This window comes from Bactrocera latifrons, unplaced genomic scaffold (genome assembly GCF_001853355.1).
Source record: "Bactrocera latifrons isolate USDA-ARS-PBARC rearing strain unplaced genomic scaffold, ASM185335v1 scaffold_124, whole genome shotgun sequence".
NCBI lineage: Eukaryota > Metazoa > Arthropoda > Insecta > Diptera > Tephritidae > Bactrocera > Bactrocera latifrons.
The window spans coordinates 467936-492033 of record NW_017534675.1 but is presented as its reverse complement, the minus strand read 5'-3'; the positions used below and the strand labels follow the sequence as shown (position 1 = coordinate 492033).

The 24098-nt window shown below is 33.6% G+C and overlaps 3 protein-coding genes across 11 annotated transcripts in view; 2 read left to right on the top strand and 1 right to left on the bottom strand.

The window, feature by feature from the left end:
• The window catches only part of LOC108978546 (sodium-coupled monocarboxylate transporter 2-like), an 18093-nt gene extending 1293 nt beyond the window's left edge, over positions 1 to 16800 (top strand). For 2 of the 4 annotated variants that reach the window (XM_018948878.1, XM_018948879.1), the window contains exons 2-11: positions 6429 to 6541; positions 6611 to 6757; positions 6885 to 7044; positions 11106 to 11171; positions 11371 to 11422; positions 11551 to 11618; positions 12286 to 12440; positions 13726 to 13984; positions 14064 to 14755; positions 15207 to 16800. In XM_018948878.1, coding sequence (XP_018804423.1) covers positions 6429 to 6541; positions 6611 to 6757; positions 6885 to 7044; positions 11106 to 11171; positions 11371 to 11422; positions 11551 to 11618; positions 12286 to 12440; positions 13726 to 13984; positions 14064 to 14755; positions 15207 to 15336 — 1842 coding nt within the window. In that variant the 3' untranslated portion in view covers positions 15337 to 16800. Of the gene's footprint in view, positions 1 to 531; positions 607 to 917; positions 953 to 6428; positions 6542 to 6610; positions 6758 to 6884; positions 7045 to 11105; positions 11172 to 11370; positions 11423 to 11550; positions 11619 to 12285; positions 12441 to 13725; positions 13985 to 14063; positions 14756 to 15206 lie in introns of those variants that run through there. The other 2 variants (XM_018948876.1, XM_018948880.1) reach the window with 2 other exon arrangements.
• The window catches only part of LOC108978553 (metallophosphoesterase 1 homolog), a 38006-nt gene extending 18992 nt beyond the window's left edge, over positions 1 to 19014 (bottom strand). The window contains exons 1-7 of one of the 3 annotated variants that reach the window (XR_001994120.1): positions 18689 to 19014; positions 18449 to 18633; positions 18225 to 18391; positions 17943 to 18149; positions 17724 to 17860; positions 17386 to 17646; positions 11900 to 12010 (exon numbers count right to left, since the gene is read on the bottom strand). Coding sequence is in view for 1 of the 3 variants with exons in the window: in XM_018948891.1 (XP_018804436.1) it covers positions 17491 to 17646; positions 17724 to 17860; positions 17943 to 18149; positions 18225 to 18391; positions 18449 to 18633; positions 18689 to 18922 (1086 nt within the window). In the remaining 2 variants the exon portion in view is untranslated. The other 2 variants (XR_001994121.1, XM_018948891.1) reach the window with 2 other exon arrangements.
• A 170-nt stretch (positions 19015 to 19184) lies between these two features.
• On the top strand, positions 19185 to 23566 carry LOC108978547 (lamin Dm0). Of its 4 annotated transcripts, none has more exons than XM_018948882.1 (4): positions 19185 to 19303; positions 20181 to 20640; positions 20792 to 21495; positions 21549 to 23566. In XM_018948882.1, the coding sequence occupies exons 2-4, from the start codon at positions 20205 to 20207 to the stop codon at positions 22260 to 22262; spliced, it is 1854 nt and encodes a 617-aa protein (XP_018804427.1). In that variant the 5' UTR covers positions 19185 to 19303; positions 20181 to 20204; the 3' UTR covers positions 22263 to 23566. The 4 variants fall into 4 exon arrangements, with proteins under 4 accessions (XP_018804427.1, XP_018804426.1, XP_018804429.1 ...); XM_018948881.1 differs by having other exon boundaries at positions 19185 to 19317; XM_018948884.1 differs by having other exon boundaries at positions 19192 to 19235; positions 20188 to 20640.
• The last annotated feature ends 532 nt before the right edge of the window (positions 23567 to 24098 follow it).

Below are 24098 nucleotides of genomic sequence, written 5' to 3'. Positions count from 1 at the left end.
AAAAACGGTACAAATTTCAAAGTGTACGAGCATTTTGAAAATAAAACCAAGAAAACTAGATAGAATAGCTAGAACACCATTCACATATAAAAAAAAGTTTCCATATAAGTACTTGCTTTCGATCGTTTTATTTGTATGGCTGCTATATATAACAGTATGATCTGAACAATTTAATCGACTGTTATAGTATATGTAGATTTGGATAATAATCCGTGCCAAATTTCGTGAAGAAATAAAAAAGTTTCTCTTGGAAGAACTTTATTCCGATTGTTCAGTTTATGTGCCAGCTATTTGTTATAGTCGTCCAATTTGGAAAATGCGGATATCTTAGTAATACTTTGAATAATAATCCGTGCCAAATTTAGTAAAGATATGTTGTCAAATAAAAAATTTTCCACACCAGAACTTAAATTTCATCGTTCAGTTTGTAAGGCAGCTATATGCAATAGTGGTCCGATATCGAATGAGTAGCTTGTTGGCGAGAAGAGGAAATGTGAAAATTTTCAGATTAATATTTCAAAAACTGATGGACTAATTGGCGTATATACAACAGACGAACGCAGGGACGTTTCCTTCTGGGTGATGCAAACTTGGAGGCACACAATGGTATATACATATATATATATATATATCGTGTGCAGGGCATAATGAAATAAAAGTAATGAAAACACAGGTTCCAAAGTATGCGAGTATTTGGAAACGAAAAATAAAAATTGTGTATGGAATGAAGGGTTAAGTGCAGGCGCATTACACTAGCAATTTATAAGTTGTAAAAGTATAATTGCAAAATTTTATTATACAAACATTGCGCAAGTATTAAATATTCGCTAATGATAAAAGTGTGAATCACGGCTAGCTAGTTTCATAAATGTATTAGGAGTCTAGTCTGCTGAAAAACACCAAACTTTAACCATCTTTTTTGGTGCAATTTTTGATTGAATAAAAGTGAACAGTGAACCATTATAAAAAAAAATTGTAATAAAAAGCAAAAATGAGGCGCAGACTATCAGCTAATTCTACTGTGAAGTTACAGTTCAAAATTTCAATAAAGTACCTGCGATAATCTCCGAGTATTATTTTTGAAAAGTGCAGTGCAACTGGTTTAAAGTTTTATGTACTGAGGCAATTAATCTGAACGCTTCGACACTATAGCCAAGTGGACAGGGAATATAGTTCTTTTTTCACTATTTTACCAACTGAACGTCTTCAGTATTCTAATGTTTACTATAGGCGCAAAAAATGTATGTTTTGAAAATCCTAGCTTAACCTGGCTATGAAGCATAATATCCGAATAATATGCTTCAAAGACACTAAGAAAACATTCGCCGCTTCATTTTGTTGAGATATTCCACATATCGGCGGTAAAAAGTCAAGCATATGGAAAATAGCGTTATTGTCATGACTTAATTAGTGAGAGGAGTTGATCATTTATGGTAGAGCGGGATTTCAAAGATCATATCAGTCTTCGAAATGTTTGTTATTTTTGATATATGCCCCTATAACGGTATCTATGGTTGTTACAAAAGCTGCTTTCAAATATTATGAACACTATATAGATAGGTGCGCTGTGGATAAAAAATAGAAATTTTTAAACAATTTTTTCTCATAAAAAATGAAATATTCAATTAGAATTTTTATTGTTACCAATATTTACGAAGAAATTCTAAAAAAAAAAATGTTAAACTCGGCCATTGTGACATTTCCGGTGACCATCTAAGTGAAAAAATACGTGTTTTAGTTAAAACCTTAATATAGAACTTGGACGAAAGAAAAAAATTGAAAATTGGATTTTTGGCAGCCATTTTTACAAAAACAAAATGAAAATTTCGCAACATTTTATTTTACAAATAGTTGTAATCGAAAAAAAGTCTTTAAGAATCTCGAGAAATCTTGCCAACCGACTTCAAAAACATAGTTTCGAGAAAAACGCATTTAAAGACGGCGCGCTTAGCCTAGCTAGCTTCGAGCGCACAAGTTCTCAAGGCTGTATCTTCGAAACTATTACTCGAATCAAAATTTAGGACAATGTTCTAGAGCTGTTGTAGAATTTAATAAGACAATAAACAATTCGATTTTTTGATACACTTAAACCCATGTAACCCTTTAAGGGAAGCAAAACATATCAACTTTTTAATTTTACTGAAAAAGTATATTCCTAGGAATAGTAAATTTTATCGACGCTTCCCATCGTTTCTTAATTATATTTAATGTCTCTAAAATGTAGTTTATTTCTCCAGTTGCGGGATTTTACTCCACCAGTTCAATAAATTTATCACCTTTCTATGGATTTTTACCTAATAACTGATTAAAATGTTTAAAAATTATAAATCAAATAGTTTCTTTTATCGATTTCTCATTTTCTATTAATATGTTTCTCTAATAAATTCATTAATGTTTAACTAAAAATGCTTGTTAGCAGTTGAAAACTTTTGATACTCTAGTCAACCGCATTGTCACAGAGTTGAAAACCATATATCAAAAAAAGTTATAGTTTGACAGAACATCAACCAACATATTTTTTGACCGGTTGTGTTGAAAACCATAAAACCGAAATTCAAAACTTCAACCAAAATGTAGTTGGGTTGTGACCCGTAATATGCGTCTTAAATTAATTAGAACCCGATTAAATTCAATATTGCGCAGAACTCTATAGAAAGGCACTCTTGCTATGGCCAAAAATGTTTTATAAAATTAAATATTTGGAATTCGTATTTACGCGTTAGCGATAAAGTTATTACAGTAACTGATTCTTAAATATAACATTATTAATCCCACGTTTCTAGCCGGTCGTTTCAGATTTTTCAACTCCATAAATTTTATCAAAGAAATATATTGCAACCAACAATAAAAGTCTACACATATTTATAAAAACCTATACACATGCCTGGTTCAGTATCTTAAATGTTGGTTTAGGTAGAACGAAAATTAGGTTAATTAATTAGGTTTTTCCAAAAACCATTCTAAGCTAAACTTTAATAACGAACCTAAGCAAAATCCTAATAACATTCCTCGATCAATATTACACTATCAAGTAACAGGTTTTTCAAAAGGGGCGCTACAAACATTTCTCTTCAGTCTTCTTGTCATTTTATTATGGAAAGATATACGATCCAACAGCGAGTCGAAATTATTAATATTTTCTACCGAAATTCGGCCCAATTTATGTTCGTCATAATCGTCCTGCCAGATCAACAATTGAGCGTCTAGTGGAAAAATTTTAGTTCACAGGCATAGTTCAAAATGCCCGTAGTGACGAGAATATTGCTGCCACTAGCGCATCAATTGGGGTAGACCGAAATCAGTCTCTCACACATGATTGGCTGAGCAACAACTTGAAAATTATCTGGACTTTCAGCGATGAGGCTCATGTCTGGCTGAATGGCTTCGTCAATAAGTAAAATATGCGTTATTGGTCTGGCAGCAATGCTCACGTACTCCATGAGTCACCATTACATCCCGAAAAATTACGGTTTATGGGCCGTACTTCTTCCGTGATGATCAAGACCGACACGTTACTCTAAATGGGAATCGCTACCACTCAATAATAACCTATCATTTTTGGCCCGAATTGGATGATATAGACTTGGACCATATGTGGTTTCAAAAGGACGGTGCCACAAGTCACACAGAAAATGTTAAAATCGATTTATTGAAAACCAAGTTTGAAAAACGTGTGAATTGGCTGCCTTGGTTGTGACTTTCATTTAGAATAAACTGAAAGACCTCAAGTTTTTTTAAACATATAAGTTTTGCTTGGAGGTATATTGCTCATTAAATGAAAACTCCTTTCAAGAACTACTGATTGATCCCTATATATTGAAGGTCAATATCAGTAAATGGATTTTATTTCTGCAGAGTCGCGATCTCAATAAAGAAATAAGAATAATTGAAGGAAAACTCACGGGTTTTGTAAATATTTTATAATGAGGTAATGAACAATATTAAATAAAAAACTACGAAACAAAATATTACTCGTATGTGAATTAGATGAGGTTACGTTAGGTTATTGGCATACCTATAAAATTGTTGAAATATGTACATCTATATTTAAAACTAAAACAAAGTTGTCTGTGTCGCAAACAATTAATGTTTAAAAAAAATAAATTACTAAAGCATCGAACGCTTCTTAACAGACAGCTCAAAGTCCATTAGACAGCATGCGATGTCAATTGAAACATTATACATAACTATTGTAGTTGGTTTTGTGGACTTTCTCGAGAAGAAACGTCACATATGTATGTAGCACTTTAGTCTTTACAAGTTCATAATTAAAAGTACAAGTGTTCCATATGTATAATTATATATTTCAATTAACTTCAAGGGTGGTTGCTAAGCATCATTGACTACATCAACAGTTCAGGTTGTAATGAACACGTCGAGTATAAATAATGGGTGCCTGGCAACGTGTTACACCTCGTGATAAGTACTAACGTAAAGATATACACACATATGTAACTAAGTGTGTATAATAGTTATTCTAAGTGAAGCGTAAAACAGTTGTTTATGCTAATTATAATAAAGCCTGAAGCAAGTATTATAAAGTCTATTACCATTATTTAACTGTTATGCGAGACGTCTGAGTGTGCATATGATGTGAATTATTTCATTTTAAAGCAATGCTGAGCAAATTTTAGATAAGAACTAAGCAGAGGAATAACTGGAAATATACTATTATTAACTTATTAAAGTTCAAGAAAGATCATATCAGCACTATCACTAGCAAAACATTTGTCATAGAAAAGAACCGTTAGTAATCACTTGCTACTAGGGACTATCAGATATATGCCCCGTTTCCGGCTGGTCATCATCGAAGTGTGTGGACTGCTAAAGTTGGGCACTCATGGGCACTTGAATTCAAAAGAAACTCCCAACTAAGGTCCCGGCTGGTTACCATCGAAATGTGTAGACTCTCATTATACAGATCGAACTCAATTCCTTTACTAGTGACAAAAACTGGCTAGTATAAGTTCGAATTACAAGCTTGGTCGTGGGGAGCATCTCATAGTGACCGATACCCAGTCAATTCCACTAAACACATAGTAAAACTTTCCTGGCCACCGTTAGCGACAGTTCATCGCGATTCGATCACAACCGTTTTCGCTTGACGTTATCGTGAGTGATCAGCTTTTCGACATCTGGTTCAGAAATGCATCGATTTTGTTGCGATCCAGCATCTATTCACAGACAGAAATTCGGTCCAAGTGTTTTTTTTTTGTTTTTTTTGCGTTAACTCATGTGGTACCCATATTATTCGTCGAGTTTCGTTTTGTAGTCCAACCTTATTTAGATGGTTCCGCCTTATTATGGCATGTTTAGCTCCTGCTCAATCGAAACCGTGCTTACATAACGGTCGAACCTAAAGATTTTATTTTCAGTTTTAGTACGAAACGCCTTCCTTAAAAATTTTCCACAATCTAACCCTATTAGACGGGTTTTTCGACGCAACTACTATTTAAATTTAAGTCCGAGCTTTAGGCAGGCCACTCGGAGACACTTGATGTAGTTCATTGCATGTCAGTCATTGACCATTCTGTATAAGTATTTTGGGACGAAACGCCATATTGTATAACTTATCCGCACTTATATAACGCGGGATACAGATTACTAACATAAAGCCATCTAATGGAAAAATAATAGATTCCTTTTTGCTAGACCTTATATATTATATAATTCGGATAAGCGAAGATCGAGTTTTAATAAGCTTCTGAAAACATTTCCCCTTGATTTGAAAGAGGTTAGCTCTGCTTTTAACATCTTACAGCTCTATTGACGGCATATTGCCAAAAATAGTACCGATCTTTGGAGGAAATATTTCTATCGCACTGATTTCGAACTACAAAGTGGGTATCGTGTCGCTATCGTTGTAACGGTCATACATCTTGTCGTTCCTATTATATATTCAGAAGATTGCATGAAATCATTATAAAAAAGTTTTTGATCGTCGACTTTTCTTCTAAATTGCAAGCTTATTTGATGACAAAAGGCACTTCGACCATGCCCTACCAAACCCATATGCCCCTATTCATTATCTAATCTAAGAATGCGAACCAACGGCATAATTGTTCTGGCCAATAATAATGATTTTTCCAGCTGGAGAAACAAGGCGTTCAATTCCAATATTGCAATATTGCTATATTGCATCTCAATAAACAGACATTGTAACGCCTTGAAAACAATTACCATGTTTTACTACATCGAATATGCCCGTACGATACACCACCAACTTTATTTAGATATGCCTAATACTCGTACTCCGCTTACTTCTATGGAATACTGTGCAACCAATCTGACTAAACCATTAAAAAATAAATATAAATTTATAATCACTTAAAAATGTTCACTGAGCACTTAAAGAGAAGAGGAGCATTTCGAAATAATAAAATTTTATGAAAATATCTTAGCATTTCTATTTATTTGTTCATTTACAGACACTCAAATATGCGGAATATTCGCAATTTCACTTTTCAATTGCGGATTATTGCGTTTTTGTGGGGATGTTGTTGCTATCCACGGGTACGGGTATCTATTTCGGTTATATAAGGTATATAAGATATAACGTCTATTGTAGAATGTAAATTTCTAAACCAAAAGGAATGTCGGTCTATTTTAGAAAGAATATAAAACCAGTTAAACCAACTACTAATTTAGAGATGAATAAACACAAAGAACCGGATTTTGGTTCCAAAGCAATGAGTGAATACTTGTTGGGCTCTAGGCGGCTGAAAGTGTTTCCAGTAGCAATGAGTCTAGTTGCCAGGTAAGTATTGTTTTTGGAAAGTGATTGGGATAAATATTATATAAATATATTGGTAAATTTAAGCTATATTAACCTTAAAAGTGAACTTTTCCCTCTCTTCCTTCAACTCTTCCATGCGCATTTCCAGTTACATTTCGGGCGTAACTATGCTGGGCGTACCATCGGAAATCTACAGCTACGGTACTCAATATTGGTTGATCATTGTTTCGGTTATTTTAATGGCATTCGTGGTGTCAAGAGTTTATTTGCCTGTATTCACGGCTTTAAACGTTGGATCTTCTTATGAGGTATGTATGTTTATTACATAATTATAATTTTAAGTGTCATCGTAGTTGAATTAAAGACTCGTACTCAGAAGGTTTGAGTTTAAAAAAATGTAAAATTAATAGATAGCTGAGGTCTTTTCGATCAAGCACGTTTTCAGCCGTTATATTTTCGTATGGATGTATTTTTGATATTTTAAAGTTATTACAGAGATAGAGACTATCTCCTTAATTTAATAAAGTAAAATAACCTAAAATACATGAAATGTTTAGATAAATGTTTAGTTGTTTTTTTTATCACTACAATACAGAACTTAGTAAGGATTATATATCATGGCTGATTCTTAATGCCTGATAACAGTTTTATAATCATAATATCATAACTACGGATATAAAAAAATGCTGTGGCGCTAATAAAAAAACGAAGCAATAATACTCCTCACAAATACTAAAGATTCCTTGCAAGAATTTTATTATGATCGTTCAGTTAGTAGTGCGCTAATTATCTATAGTCATTGAATGTTGCAGCACAAATTTTCAATTATCTTTTGTTTTCTAAAATATTACAAAACATTGTTAACCCTTCCAGTACAAAAAGTCTAATATTTCGTTATTTTTGCAATAATTTTGAAAAATGGAAACAATAATAAAATGAAGCTGGGCTTTTATTTTTGCCCATTCTTTAGAAAACTCTCAAAAACACATATTTAGGTAAATTAGTAAGACAATACGTTTTCAACTTTCTTAATTTTTTTTAAGTAGATCATTGCAATGACGACTTTTGTTACACTGGCTTAATTATGTGAGCACACGCGGCTAGAACAACTTTGAAACAATTAAAATTTTTTCACCAACCGCATTAATTATTTCTCTAAATATATTCTTAACCATTTCAACGCAGATAGCGGAACCCTTTTTAATACCATTGTACAAATGAAAAACTATTTCGATGACTTTATAATCTGAAACGTGATTGTGTACTGGCTTAATTATATGAACACTATGCATAATTCTAAAACTCTTCATTTATTCTTCAAAATCTATGTTATCCCACTCAAAGTAATCTCCCTTGGCTCCAATATATTTATGTCAACATTTTTTCCAATCCTCGAAACAGTTGTTAAAGTCAATATCCGGAATAGCCTTCAATACACGTAAGGATTCACGTTTAATGTCTTCAATTGAGTCCAAATGGTTTTCCTGGAAAGGTCGTTTGAGTTTGGTGAATTGCCAGAAGTCACACGTAGGTAAATCAGGCGAATACGGTGGTTGCGTCACGATATTGGTTGAAAATTTGGCGAAAAACTCACGAAGAATCAATACAGTATGCGACGGTGCATTATCATGGTGCAAAAAAACAAGAACTTTTGGCCCATAACTCCGTCCTCTGTTTAAGAATAGGTTCGCACAAGCGGGGAATAACATACAATTTGTGTTCCTTGTTGACGGTTTGGCCGGTCGGAAGGAATGCGGAGTGCACCATACCTCGATAATCGAAGAGAAAAGTTAATATAACCTTGATTTTTAACCCGCTTTGACATGGTTTTTTGGGCTTCGACACACCTTAGTTACGATATTCGGCTAACTGATCTTCTGTTTCCGGGTCGTAAGCATAGATCCAAGACTCATTGGCAGTTAAAATACGTTTCAGCACATCCTGATAGTCGAGAAGCATTGTTTCACATATGTTAACGAGACGCTGTTTTCGAAAGAATTTAACGATTTTTGAAACAATCGTGCTTTCACTTTTCTTAGGCCCAAAAGATCTTTGAAAACGGTTTTCGCTGATCATTCCGATATTTCAACGATCTCTGACTGTTAATCGTGCTTTCCCCGATTCTTTCTTTCTCGCGACAAAGACATTTTTTTTTACATTTTGAACCAGAAATTTTATTCCACACACAAAATTTAATAGCCCTTCTTTGCTGAAGAAAAAAAAAAAATATTTTGACGAATTGGTTTTCGTGGGAAATTGAAATAAATGAGTCTTCCTATTTCTTTGCTCTCAGTAGTATACCATATTAACTTAAAGAGGTTGAGGCACAATCTAAACGACAACTTCTAAAATTATTACAGACCAGCTGAACTTCTTTGATATAGTGTTTTATTTCTTGGCTCATAAATATCCTTGATTTAATTGTTTGTTATTGCAAATTAAATAAAAATAAAAATCTATATAAAAGACGTTCGCAGCAACAGCACACAACAACTGTTTTATATCACTAATTTCTCTATTAGATGAGAGGTGACGTTGTTATCGATAGTTAATAAAAGTGTTTTTCTTCATAGCGTGTGGTGCGGACTTTGGCCCTCCCAATTGAATGTGTCATTTTGACTTAATCTTTCTTAAATTTTTTAAAATATTTGAATTTCTATTGGATTCTTTCCTGTCGAAACCTTTCCTGCAGTTAACAGTTAAACAAATTGTAGAAATGACGCATAAAAAAAGGTCCTGTACGATGTTCACGTATGCGGCCGCAATTTTGATCTAAAATTAATCTTTAGGAAAGCCGCTATGGCTTTTTTTATTTAGAAATTTGACAAAATGGCAGCGGTTTGAACAAAAAATATCGAATATGGTAAGTTTTTTCACAGTTTCTCATAGAAAAAATTACGAAGATTTCAAAAAAAAAAAAAACCTTCTATAGCGCGATAGAGAATGGCGTTAAAAATGTCATATTGGAACTAGATAGCTTCAAAACTCTTCCTTTTAGAGTGGAAACCCTTAAAAACACCATTCTGAAAAAAACGCATTTAAAGGTGGGAGTCGATCCGTTCTACTAATCTACTTTTCGAAAATTTCACACTGAGACGATGCCTTCACTTCTTATATTCGACTTAAGTTTTACTAATTATTTAATTTAGGATATCCCTGATGTATGTATCTGTTGTACCTGCCTGTTTTTACTTTATACTTCCGTGTTTTTCGAATCTATAAATTTTTTTCTAATTTATATGAATACGCGACGTTTTGAAATTCTAAAAGTGAATTCTTCGATTTTTATTATGTATGAATTTATTGAACAAAGAAGTGCGATAATGCACCATCTCATACTGCATTTGTTGTTATTCTTGACCATTTCGACATATTTTCAAATAATATCGTGCCGCAACCACCGCATTTGCCTGATTTACCTGCGTGTAACTTCTGACTATTCGCCAAATTCACATGACCACTCCGAAGACACCGTTTTGACTCAATTGAGGTTATAAAACTTGAATCGGAGAAGGCTCTGATGGCAATTATGACGGAGGATTTTAAGTGATGATGACTGGAAAATTCGTTGGCATAAGTATATTGCAGCGGGAAGGGAATTACTTTGAAAGAGATAAAATGAACAAAATTCATCTTTCAATTGGATCACAGTAGTATAATATCTAATGCTTGATTAAGGATAGAGCAGTCTAGTTAGTGAATAACAGTGAACCTTAACTTCCCATCTTTTTATAAACTATAAGCAAAATTTTATAATTATAGAAAACACTTTTCGCCATATTTTCCTTGAGAAATAATCTCTAAAAATTAAAATTCTTTCACCTTTCCATTCTTTAGAAATTAGATCAACTATAAGAAATAGTTTGTCTTTGTTTGAGGCACAAAAGAGTTAGAATTGTGTTTTGTTCAATAACTTTTTGAAAAAATTACAAAAGTGTCTACTGAGAACGCAAGTATTTAAAAAAGATAAAATATTTAGAAAGCACGCGTGCCAGAATAAATTAAGAAAATCATGATGCTAGGTTTGGGGAACCAGCAGTGGTTTCAACGATCTCATATGGATCTTCTTCATAAATTTTGATCGATTGTCGATAGATTTAAGATAGAGTATTTGATGGTGACAGTTTTATCTGTAAATTCTATTTTTCCAAATTGAAAATCATCGGCTTCTACACTACGTCATTTTTTCTCGTTTTGAGCCAATAAGGAATATAAAATAAATTCGCTAAATGAATAAAGGAAAATTGCAATCGAACCATATAACAAAAAAATAGTTACAGAAACCAAAAAAGTTAACTGTAAACTTGGAACGTCATAAAAAATTGTATTAACATTTTCTAACAATTTTAAATTTTCCTTTTTCTTACAGTACTTGGAAATGCGTTTCAGTTCCAGTGTACGCAGTATAGCTTCATTTATGTTTGTGATGGATGAGGTAAGTAGTGTAGATATGTCACTTACAAAGTGTAGGGATCAAAACAGTTATTTATGTACATAAATGTCATTTGTAAACAAGCCCGTTATGTACGAGTAGTAAGGTTAGTTACAGCATTTTTCAGTAATTAAGTTAGTAAATAATCGCTTTTTTGCGCTTGATAACAAATTATAGGTAATCGTTACTATTTTCTTTACAGATATTTTTCTTGCCAATAATTTTGTATGTGCCGGCAATAGCGTTTAATCAAGGTAAATAAGAATTGCGAAACGTTGAATACGAAATTTTTTCGGTATAAATTTCTCGTAATGCTTTTATAGGAACTACAAATACCGTGCTCGCTAATTATAGTTTTTCTTTGTAATTTTGTATTTTACAGTTACAGGCGTCAATATATATGTCATAAGTGGGATCATTTGTGTAGTTTGCGTGATCTATACATTGATTGTAAGTACAACTATTTTGTAATAAACTTTTAATTGGTCTACTGAAAATAAATTAAGTTATAAAATCAGTTGTTGTAAAAATGGAATTTTTTTAATAAAGTCAAGAATTCAATGCTGTAATTTTTCAACAAAGTTGACAGTTGAGCAGCTGGACGGCTGTCATATTTTAACAGTGATGTAAGCGGAGGAATGTTCTTAAAAATTACATTTTAGTGTTTATATTTTTGGAGTTTGTTAAAATAGTGCTTTAAAAATAAAATTATAAAATTATTTTTCACTTACCGCTGATGATTTGTTCAATCATTTGCCTTATAGCTGATGTTTAACACTTTTTGTATATTAATAAATTTGGATAATAATTCTAAATTTTGTTGTCATTCACTTATGCCATATCTGAAAACAAAAAATTTTCATTAATTAAAATTTGAAAAAAAAAATTTTTTAATTTAAAAAAAAATACATATGTAGCTATAAATAAATGGACAGATAACTATATTTTATATAAAATTATCTGAAATAAACAACTTTGAATCGACAAGCCATTATATTGAAAATAATTAATAATAATAATAAAATAATTTTTTTTTTATATTTATTTCCACTTTTAATAGGTGTTATTACTATTGTTGTTACTTTACTGTATTTTAAAATATTTTTCTCCTTTTTAGGGTGGCATAAAAGCCGTAGTTCATACAGATGCCTGGCAAACATTGGTCATGTTTGTTGCGTTGGTGGTTGTAGTTATACTGGGCACGATAGCTGCAGGCGGACCTGGACCAGTATTTAAGCACGCCTCTGAAGGTGGGCGCCTCATTTTCTTTAAGTAAGTTCAACTCAGTTTTTTTTATGATTGCTTACGCTAATTTGTGGTATTAGGTAATAAATATTAAATAAAGGACAGGTTAAGAAGCACAAAGTTCGGACAGACAGAACATTAAAATTTGTTGTTTTCCAGAAATCTAAAGAATCGGAAAACATAATAACTTGGATCTTTTTTTTATTGCTGGAATTTAACGTCTGACATTCGTACGAAGTTCGTCAATAGTGGCTGGTTTGTTGGCATAGACCGTGTACTTGACGTAGCCCCACAGGAAATAGTCTAACGGCGTCAAATCGCACGACCGAGCGGTCAATTGACTGAGGCATTTCGAAAGATAACACTTTATTCAAACTTGGTTTTCAATAAATCCGTCCTGTTGGAACCACATATTGCCCAAGTCCATATACATACATACATATACATATATAATATAAAATATTCGATTTCCTTTGAGCGATAGCGATTTCCATTCACAGTTACGTGCCGGTCTTGATAATCACGAAAGAAGTACGGTCCAATACCGGCGCCGGCCGTTTTGAAGTTGTCGCTCAGCCCAATTCTCGAACATACGACGATTATGGTGGTCAAGCGGTTCAGTTCTTGCGTCAATTTGATCTTGTCAGGGTGTAGTCCAAGATCTTTTCGCAACATTCGCACAACGACCTCTCAAAGATGTCCAACTTGAGAACGACGTGTAAGAGACTGATTTGGGTCTTCCTTAATTCATACGTTAGCAGCAACAATACTCGTACTCTTGAAACTACGGGAACTTCTTTGGCTTACTGGTACGCGAACATTTTGTACTGTGCTTGTGGATTCAAATTTTTCCACTAGACGCTCAATTGTTGATATGACAGGGCGATTATGACGACCATAAATTGAGCACAGTGTACTTAAAGTTGAGGCCACTAAGTACGAATTTCGGTAGTAAATTTCAATAATTTCGAATCGTTGTTGGATCGTATATCTTTACATGATGAAATGATTTGCCATTACTGAAGAGAAATGTCAAAAGAGCGGGAAAATATGTAGCGCGGTTTGCTGTGAGCCGAAAAGAAAATTTTCATATATTCAAAAATTATTATATGCGATATTTAAGCCGTTTTCCGAAAATGTTTGCTAAATATCAACAGTACTTGGCTACTTTTTCATTCGGTTTAAACTCAATTTTTTACTACCCCAAGCTATATGAAGTGTCCTATAATGTTATATGGATTTTTATAAAAAAAAGTTTTGTCAAAAATTCATATGAATGTGAATGTTCACCATTTTCTCCTCTTTTTCACAGTATTACCCCATCACTGTATGAGCGACAATCATTTTGGGCCGTCTTGATCGGCGGTTTCACCTACTGGACTGCCTTCAATAGCGTCAATCAGACCATGGTTCAGCGCTACATGTCTTTGCCGACATTGAAGAGAAGTCAACACTCGATTGTCATCTTTACGCTGGGCGTTGTGCTTTTCTTATCAGTTTGCTGCTTTGCCGGTTTGTTGGTTTTCGATTTCTATAGAAATTGCGATCCGCTAAATGCTGGACTCATATCGGTAAATTACAAGCACAGTACACACGTAGTACCTGCATATATACTAACAAACCAGTAGTTGATTTTGTTTTTGTCCACAGAACGACGATCAGTTACTACCCATCTATGTTATGCAAACTGTTGGCCATCTACAAGGCATACCGGGTCTCTTTATCGCTGGCGTTTTTGGCGCCGCGTTAAGCTCACTCTCGGTCGTACTCAATGCAACGGCTTTGGTATTCCTACAGGATATCGTGCGTGGCAGTTTTAAGATACAACTAAGTGAACGTGCAACAAATATTTTGGTGAAAAGTGTTATCGTTGTGCTGGGCACAGTAGCAATGGCATTGATATTCGTGCTAGAGAAGTTAAGTGGTATTTTGAGCGTTGCCACCTCGGTCACCGCCATTGCGGGTGGCACAACTTTTGGTATGTTCACGCTTGGCATGTTGGTGCCATGGAGTAATACGAAGGGTGCTTTGGCCGGTGCTGCGGCGGGTGCACTGATGTCTGGTTGGGTGTCATTTGGATCACAGGCGGCGATAGGTGCCGGTCGTATTGGTTCACATAAATTGAATGTTTCCGTAGCGGACTGTTTGGCAAATTACACAATACCAGAAGCGGATTATGGCAATGAAGCGGACGTATTTCCTTTATATCGTCTATCGTTTCATTGGATAACCGTGATTGGCGTTCTATCAACGTTAATAGTTGGTACTGTGGTGTCCTTTCTAACCGGACCGACGGTGTTGAAGAAGTTAGATGCAGAGTTAATATCACCCGTAATTCATAGGTAAGCTATGTATATGTACATATGTATATGTATACATATTATAAACTGTATATTGGGTTTTTCTGGTTGTGGAACGCTTAGGGTGAAGACAATATGCGTTTTTGGCTTCATTGTTTTTGATATAGGTTAGGCTATGAGGATATTTGAAGCAAAGATTATGCGAATGAATGTAGCATTGTGTATGACAATAATCTGTGAAAAAATTTCGTGAAGATATATTGTCAATCAAACAGTTTGTATGGTTCCGACAAATAAGCAGCTTCTTACGGAGAAGACATGTGAAAAAATTTATTGCAATCTCAGAAACTGAGAGACTAGTCATTTATATATACTTGTATGCTATATGTATGTAGAGTATAAGATCTCCGAAGTATAAGAAACAAATATGTAGTTAAGTAATGTATACATTGCATGTTTTCATATTTAATTTCCTCTATCTCTCTCATTGCAGATTTTTACCAAAGGAATGCTTCCCACCACGCAATGCAAATCCGGATTTTTCGCGCGACAATACTGCTCAAACTTTCACCCATCTCTTGGCTAACAGTGGTGATAGTCCAAGCGATCTGGGCAGATATTAAGGGATAGAACAGGGATAGAAACTAAGATATTTAGATTTTTTTTTTTTTGCAAAGAGCAAATTCCAATTACTATTAGTATAGTCAGAGTAAACGCTAAATTTGCACATTTTAAGACAAGCAACTTGATTGACAATAACAAAAGAGCAAACAAAAACCAAATTCATTTCATAAACCGTGTGTGCTGTAAAGTTAATAATTGTTGCATTTTATAGTTACTGTACTTTTTTTTAGCCATAATTGCGTATGTACATATGTAAATGTGTAGTGTAGGTAAACAGTTTATAATTAGAAATTAAATATGTAGCAAAAATTCCAATTATGAATTTTATTATGCCTATGTATTTAAGTCCACTTGTGTGTAAATATGTAGCAAAAATTCCAATTATGAATTTTACTATGCCTATGTATTTAAGTCCACTTGTGTGTGTGGAGTCAATGTCATTGTATAACAGTAAAACTATACCGGTGTAATTCGTTCAATTTTTGGGCAAATAAGTAAAAAAATGAAAAGTAAACAAAAGACAAGAAAGAAAAGTTTCCAGTACCAAGTGGGCAGTTGTGGCTGAAGTCTCTAAAGTCGATATAATAGACAAGAACTATAAAAGTAAATGTAAATATTAAAGAACGATAGGCGAATGAAATAAAAAATGTATTCTATTTTTTCTTGTATTACAATAATGTAAATATTAAAAAAGAACGATAAGGTCACAAAAATTAACTATATTTGTTCCACTTATATGTTACACTAATTTTTAAAATTGTGCACAAAATACTTAAAAATCGATTACTTAGTTAATTTATAAAGACCTATTTACACTAGAAAATATACATTACAAATTTGGAAATCAAGAGCAATAAATTAATACTATCAACATCAAAATGTTGTTATTATATTATATAAAAACAAAGCTGATTGGATGATCGGTTTTTGGACCTCAATGTTTTCTGGGATATTAATTCGTTGTTTTTTCCATAATTAGTGTTATTAGGTGTATCCCAAAAATATAATTTAGACAGCATTTAATAGACTTATAATATACAGCAAATTATGAAGTAATTGGACAATAAATTAGCATATAAAAACGCAAATATACATACATAAAAAATACAAATATACATAAAAACAAATAAAAAAAAAACATTACCAAAAAAATGTCTTGTAAATTTAGTAGCATTTTCGTAATCCTATTCACACCTCAATCTATGTACGTAATTTCTTTGAGTCAGATTGAAAATCATTAAATACTTATGTAGTATGTATATTATAGTCGCAAATAAATTTATTATAGTCTCAAATGAAAAATTATCATAATCAATAAGATATACAATATGCATAAATGCAATTGCGGGCCAATTATGAACGTCTGTGATAACGCTTGGTATCTGCTTTACAACTTAATATGTAAATAAAATGTCAAAACAAAAATTAAATAAAAATCATAAATATAATATTTTGAAACATAATACTTTTTTGCCTTTAATTTGATTTGAAAAGGGTAGGATAATATTTTTATTTTAAGTTTCTTGTTGTTATACTTTCCTGCAGTAATTTGGAGGAATGCTGCCAAGTTGACAATCTTCTGCCGGATAAAAATCCGGGTATGTTCCGGTTATGTAGACCCGAATGTTTTGGGGACGTTTTGGATTTGTGAAACAAAACGGTAACAAAAATTATTATTATTATTATTACTTTCTTCCCCCAACTACCTCAAATAATCCAGGGATGGCAGACACGCGAACAAAACTAATGTAATAGACAAAAAAAAAAAAAAATACAACATCTACGTCCTATACTTCTTACACTAGCAGCATATTATCAAAACATGTTTTCTTGTATAACATACATATTTATTTTTTTATGGTCTTTTTAAAATAGAATATAATTTTTTATATTCTAAATTATTGCGCGACAGCATAAAATATACCTTTTTATTATCACTAAAATAACTACAATAATACTTTATCTAGGTATAAATCTACTGTTATGATTCCCGCGACGAATTTAAATAACAAAAATTAAATAAATTTAGAATAATTGAAAATAATTACCTCTTAAGGTGACCGGATCAACCCAACACCGCTTTTGTTTTTAGTCTAAACATTTGCTAGTTTCTAAACATTTTCGTTCATAATACCTTATTGGTAAATTGGATTTCAATCTTTTTTTCTTATACTCAAGAATTTTCGTGAGGTTTGAAAAATAATGGTTGTTATTAATATTGTCGCAACCGCTATGTATGTATTGTAGACATGCATTTGCGCTAACATATTGCATTTAGAGACAGCGTAGGACGAGCCGCTAAAAGAAGTCTTTGGTGTGAGAAAAAAGTTAACAAAGTTGAAAACTATTTGATTTCAAAGATGTACTATATTTCATATTTTCGTACCAGCAAAAAGCTCGGCTCTATTTTATTGCGCCAGCTGAAAGAGGCTACTGTGTATTCTTCTATGCCAAAACGATTTATATTCAAGCAATAATGATGGCTGTGGCCAGCGAAGGCAACTCGCGGCGTTAGGAGTTTGCCTGAAACATACATATGTAAAGTTGTGAAATAGAAATGTTTATAGTTGCATAAGTATAGAAAAATTGTAAAATGATCGCGCACCTATTAAATCTGTGGATTCTTTTGAGAGCACCTCCCAATTTTCGCGAAAGAACTCAATGCTTGGTGCATCATGTTCTACACAAACGGCATCCGATTTTCTATAGGTGGGAAAATGTTGCATCAAAATCGGACGATTGTAGGTTTTGTGTTTTTGTAGGACTTCATTATCTTCGCAGCGATCTTTATTTTTGAGACATTTTAGTTTTTCTGTAGTAAAATTATTTAAAAAAAGCATATAAAAAATATGGGTTCTGCACTTATGTATATACATATATAATTTACCAGATATACTATTTAAATCACGCAGTGCCGCATTACAAAAACCACAACCATCATTTTGCATTGCCATAGAATTAATCATAATGAAATGATTTCCTTTAATTGTATAAATTTCTACACCTGTGTTGTTAAAATGTTTGGAAAAGCGTTTAATGAAACTTCTATCCATCCTGAAAGGTAAATTTGTATATGAGTGCGTGTATTAGAATACAATTTTTATCACTTACTTATAATGGAAACCAATGTCATGATTGCCCACAGCACTAATAATGGACACATTACTTGGTGTCTTAAAAATACGATGAAAGCGCTCCACATATTGTTCGAAATCATCACTATTTACAAAATCCCCCTCATCGAAGAGATCACCCAACACAAAAACAACATCAGGTTCGAAGAGATGCATAGAGGCCTTAATTATCATAATGCAATTAAATAAATTATTTTCTTTTAGTTATGCAATTTACCTGAAAACTCCGATGCATATGCCATTCCCTGTATAATCTGTCTAGCCAGTGGCCATGAATGGGACCAATTAGATGGGTGTCTGCAATTATCATGGCTTTTAATTCATTTTTCAGTTTTAGGCTTTTGGTTTTAAAAGTTGGCCACCGACACCGCGAAAGTTGTAAAAAGTCCGCCAAAAATTCGCAATACAAGAATGTCAAAAATGTTATAGAAGAAATTGTCAAAATATACATTTTTGCGGTTTTTTTAATTGCACTCTTTATAAGCAATGAAAAGAAGCTATCTAAAAACAAACATAATTGCACTGTCGGTGAAAATTAACGAAAAAAAAAAATTGTCAAAAGGGAAACAAAAAAATAATATTTACGAAAGGTGTTAAGAAATAAATGAAAATAGAAAGAGGGCGTGGAACACCGAATAAACGAAACGGAATTTTTCTGAACCTGGCAGCACTGACTTAACGAAACGCCACTTTTATCGTAACTGACAGTTCAGTATAATTCTGTATAACCTCCAACAACGAAGTGTAATTTTGTGACGATTAAAGTGCGTTTGCTAGTGAACGTTGTTAAGTTTTTAATAAAACAAATAGATTAACTTATATTAAATATTTGGTGCGTATTACAAAGTATGTATTGAGTAATTTTTGAATATATTTTAAGTGGTACGCGGCTGAATATAGTATAAATTTGTATAACTAATTAAACATATTTGCTGAAGAATATGGTGGCGTGGAGAAAGTGTAGCAATGGCGGTTTGCATGCCTGAAAATTGAAAGAATCGCTTGCACAATATAAATATAAATATATCCAAAAGTGTTATAACGTTTAAGTGCAGGGCCCTGATATCCGAATTTAGACTATAAGAAAGGTCACTGAGATTATGGTGATAGGCGTACGCATAACTTAGAACAGGGGGATTTAGTACAGTCGCCGTGACGAGAATAGAAAATCGGCGCGTAAGTTTTTTTTTGTAAGGGGTCACGTTCTACCGAGGCTGCCAGACTTAACGTGATATTGTGAAATTTTGTTTGGTATTCGTTAAATAACTAGCGTATTTGTTTACATACAAGAATACTAAAAATAGAAATTTTGGAATTTGAGTTTTATGTAAGATTTGCTGTTTTATATATAATATTAATTTAGTAGTTTTCTATTTAATGTAATATTAACAAAAATAAAATAAACATGCAACTTTTTAATCGAAATAAATAATTCTGTATGTGCTTGAAAAACAATTATACATTTATATTTATGTACCATATTTTTTGTGTATATAACAAGCTAAGCAATCACATTTCTAGAAACCACGGGTCGCGGAAATCGTTTAATTGGCAACTCTCATTACAAGCTTTATGTATAGAGGAGTGTTTAACATGTACCCATAGTACCGGCAAAATATTTAATGTACGAATAGATGAATGTGTAAACTTGAATATATCTATTTACATATACATCTGTACATGCCTATATATTGATTTTCAAATTTTAGATTGCAGATCAAGAATTGTAAACGATGGCTACTAAATCGAAACGCGCCGGAACCGCCACACCCCAACCGCAGCCGGGTGGAACATCAACCCCAATAATTCCTGGTGCTAATCGCTCTGCCAGCCCATTAAGTCCTACGCGACATTCGCGTCTACAAGAAAAGGCCGAGTTGCAGAATCTTAATGATCGTTTGGCTTGCTACATTGATCGTGTACGTAATTTGGAAACTGAAAATGCCCGCCTCTCAATTGAGGTTCAAACGACGCGTGATACTGTCACCCGTGAGGCTACCAATATCAAATCGATGTATGAAAACGAATTGAGTGATGCGAGACGTTTGCTGGATGAAACTGCACGCGAAAAGGCCAAATTAGAAATCGATACTAAGCGTCTGTGGGATGAAAATGAGGAGCTGAAGGCTAAATTAGATAAGAAAACAAAAGATTGTACTTTCGCCGAAGGTATGTACAAGTCATAAATTTATCTATGTAGTAACTGTAGCAACTCATTTCTGCTTATCAGTATGAGCTTTTGTGTTTGGGCGCTACTACTTAATTAATATGTTGAACGACTAATGGAATGTCCATATTAAAATATTTTGTTAAATTTTAGGAAATGCCCGCATGTATGAGTCACGCGCTGCTGATTTGAGTAATAAGTATAGTGCTGCTAATGCAGATCGCAAAAAGGCTGTCGATGAATTGAATGAGGCTGTCAAAGAGGTGGAACGCTTGCGCAAACAATTAGACGAGGCTCGCAAACTCTTGGAAGAAGAGACATTAGCACGCGTCGATCTAGAGAATAATGTACAAAGTCTACGAGAAGAGTTGACATTCAAAGACCAGATACACGTACAGGAAATGAATGAAACACGCACCCGTCGCCAGGTGGAAATAAGTGAAATAGACGGACGTTTGGTCGAACAATACGAAGCCAAATTGCAACAATCGCTACAAGAATTGCGTGAACAATATGAGGGTCAAATGCGCGCTAATCGGGAAGAGATTGAGTTGTTGTATGAACAGAAAATGAAAAATCTACAATCGGCAGCCAATCGCAATTCCAATGCAGCTGCAAACGCTATCGAAGAATTGCGGACAACACGTACACGCATAGATGCGCTAAACTCGCGCATCGGCGAGTTGGAGTCGACCAATGCAGCGTTAACGGCACGCATACGCGAGTTGGAGCAATTGTTGGATCGCGAACGTGCACGTCACAATGCCGATATATCGAATTTAGAGGCAGAATTACAGCGCTTGCGCGATGAAATGGCACAACAATTGCAGGAGTATCAAGATTTAATGGATATTAAGGTAAGCAGTTTTTTCATATTTGGAGATAAATGCTAAGATTTAAGCCCTAACAGGTATCGCTAGATTTGGAAATTGCCGCTTACGACAAACTGCTATGTGGCGAAGAGTCACGTCTCAACATCACACCACATTCGTCCACTACATCCGGTTCGTTCAGCCAAAGTTTACGCGGTACACGCGCTACTCCCATACGCAAGACACCATCACGTGGCGCTTCCACAGTTCCACTGAAAAGAAAACGCACCGTGGTCGATGAGTCCGAGGACCTGAGTCAATCTGAATATTTTGTAACTGGCAGCGCCAAAGGCGATATTGAAATTGCCGATGTCGATGCGGAGGGCAAATACGTGAAATTGCACAATAAAGGTAATAAGGAGGTACAAATCGGCGGTTGGCAACTGATACGTACAGCAGGTAGTAATGAAACCGCATTCAAGTTTCATCGTACCGTCAAAGTAGATGCCGGTGCAGTGATAACTGTATGGTCTTCCGATGCTGGTGCGACACACGAACCGCCAGCAAATATTGTGATGAAAACACAAAAATGGTTCGTTGGCGACAATATGAAGACATCACTGTTCAATGGTGATGGTGAGGAAGTGGCCGGCTCAGAACGCGTCAAACGCACAATTGTGAAGCACGCATCACGTCATCGCTCCTATGGCAGCCGTTTGGGCGTATCAACAGTGGATGGTGCCGGCAATGAGGAACTATATCATCAGCAAGGTGATCCGCAGCAGGGAGATGAAAAGTGTCGTTTAATGTAAACATGTAGGTGTGCAGAACAAATTAACTCCTAATATATAAAATTACTACAAAAGATTACTATATATATATTATATTTTTAATGTTCTTTAACTGGTTGAAAAACATTTCAAAAGTAAAGGCTTCAAGCGAGCGCAGACCAAGAATTAGAAAATAATAAAAAATAACAACAACAATCGCATCCATGTCTAACCGAAAAACTCGTGCAGCAGCACACAAGTGCATACATAGATGCATATGCAATTAAATTCACATACAGACACTCATATACATGCAGCCACGCGTGTCACGTGCGCTGACGCTAAAAATTACTCAACTCTGCTTGCCACCATTTATATGATTGGAATTTTCAAATATAGCTGCCGCTTCTTAATTTCTCTCATAACTACATACATACATACATATATTTCTATATTTTTTTTTAACATTATGCTATCGCCAGCCTAGTTTAATTGCGCTAATTGTAACAGTTTTTTTTTGTTACACACACATACATATGTATATAGTATATTTGAATGACTTTGAAATATTGTGGCATTAATTTTGAACAATTTAAGCTTGCAAAAAAATAAAGGCTTGAAAGAAATATACAAGAACGTGCAGTGTTGTCTTAACAGAAAGAAAAAAAATATTTATATATTTCATATCTGCGTGTGTGTGTGTATTAGCGTTCACAATAATTCGAACGGAATCATAAAATCAATCAAAGAGTACAAGGAAAGCGCACATGCTTTCCTGCCATAATTACTAACAGTATAAATTTAGTTTTTTTTCTTGCTTTAAAAATGTACAAATTTATGGTTATAGTTTCTGGAAGTTTGGAACTCTGAGGTACAAAAACAAAATAGACACACAAAACAAAAAAGACTCGAAAATTTCCCAACAACCTATGTAATACATGTTTTTTTCTTTGAAAGAAACAAAAAAACTAATATTAACTGCATATTTTAATACTTAAAATCGAGCAGAAAACTTTGTAAGGTGAACGAAGTTTGAACTGGCGAAAAAATACACAATATGAGCTAGCTAAAAGAATCAGGTATTTAATGGCGTCTAATATGTGTAGCATTTGTAAAATTGAAGCGCTATGCATGTAAGACATCATTGACTTACAGAGAAGAGCCGCTTCTGCAAGCGACCAATAATAATTTATTTTTTGTAAAAAAACTGAAAAAAAATTTAATTTCTTGCAATATATTAGCGGCTTCAAGCGTCTACGTCTGCGTTTCTGACGCAGTTAATTAAATTTGTAAATTAATTACTTTTCAAAATTAAAGCAACAAATAAATATTTTTTCATAAATAAATTACCATACCATTTTACCAAAAGAAAAAAGAAAAGGAAAGAAGAAAAGAAAACCATCATCAAAGAAGTGAAAAAAAAAAACGGTTTGCACTTTCGTTTTGAAAGTTCTACGCGCTTTTAGGATATTCCGAAAAGTTCAACAAAACATATATTGTTCCCTTAACAATAACGGTTTACATTATTACGTCTATGTTTTAGAATTAAACAAAGTAATTTAATTTAAATATATTCAATTTAAATATTATAATTGACTTTATGGCCATTCAATAATTTTATAATATGCAAAATGCGTTCCGACTTGTATTTGCAAATATAAATTTATACAAATTTTTTACAACAATTAAAATTTCTGTTTCTCCCTGTGTTCGTATAAAAAAAAAAAAAAAAAATACAAAAATGTCAATCAATATTTTAATAAAAGAAAATATAAAAAAAACATGTTTTTATTTATTGCTACGGAGTATAACAAGCTAATTTTAGACAACTATTTGGGGCTGACGAATAGAAGTAAGTTTGAATCCAGAAAAAAAGCA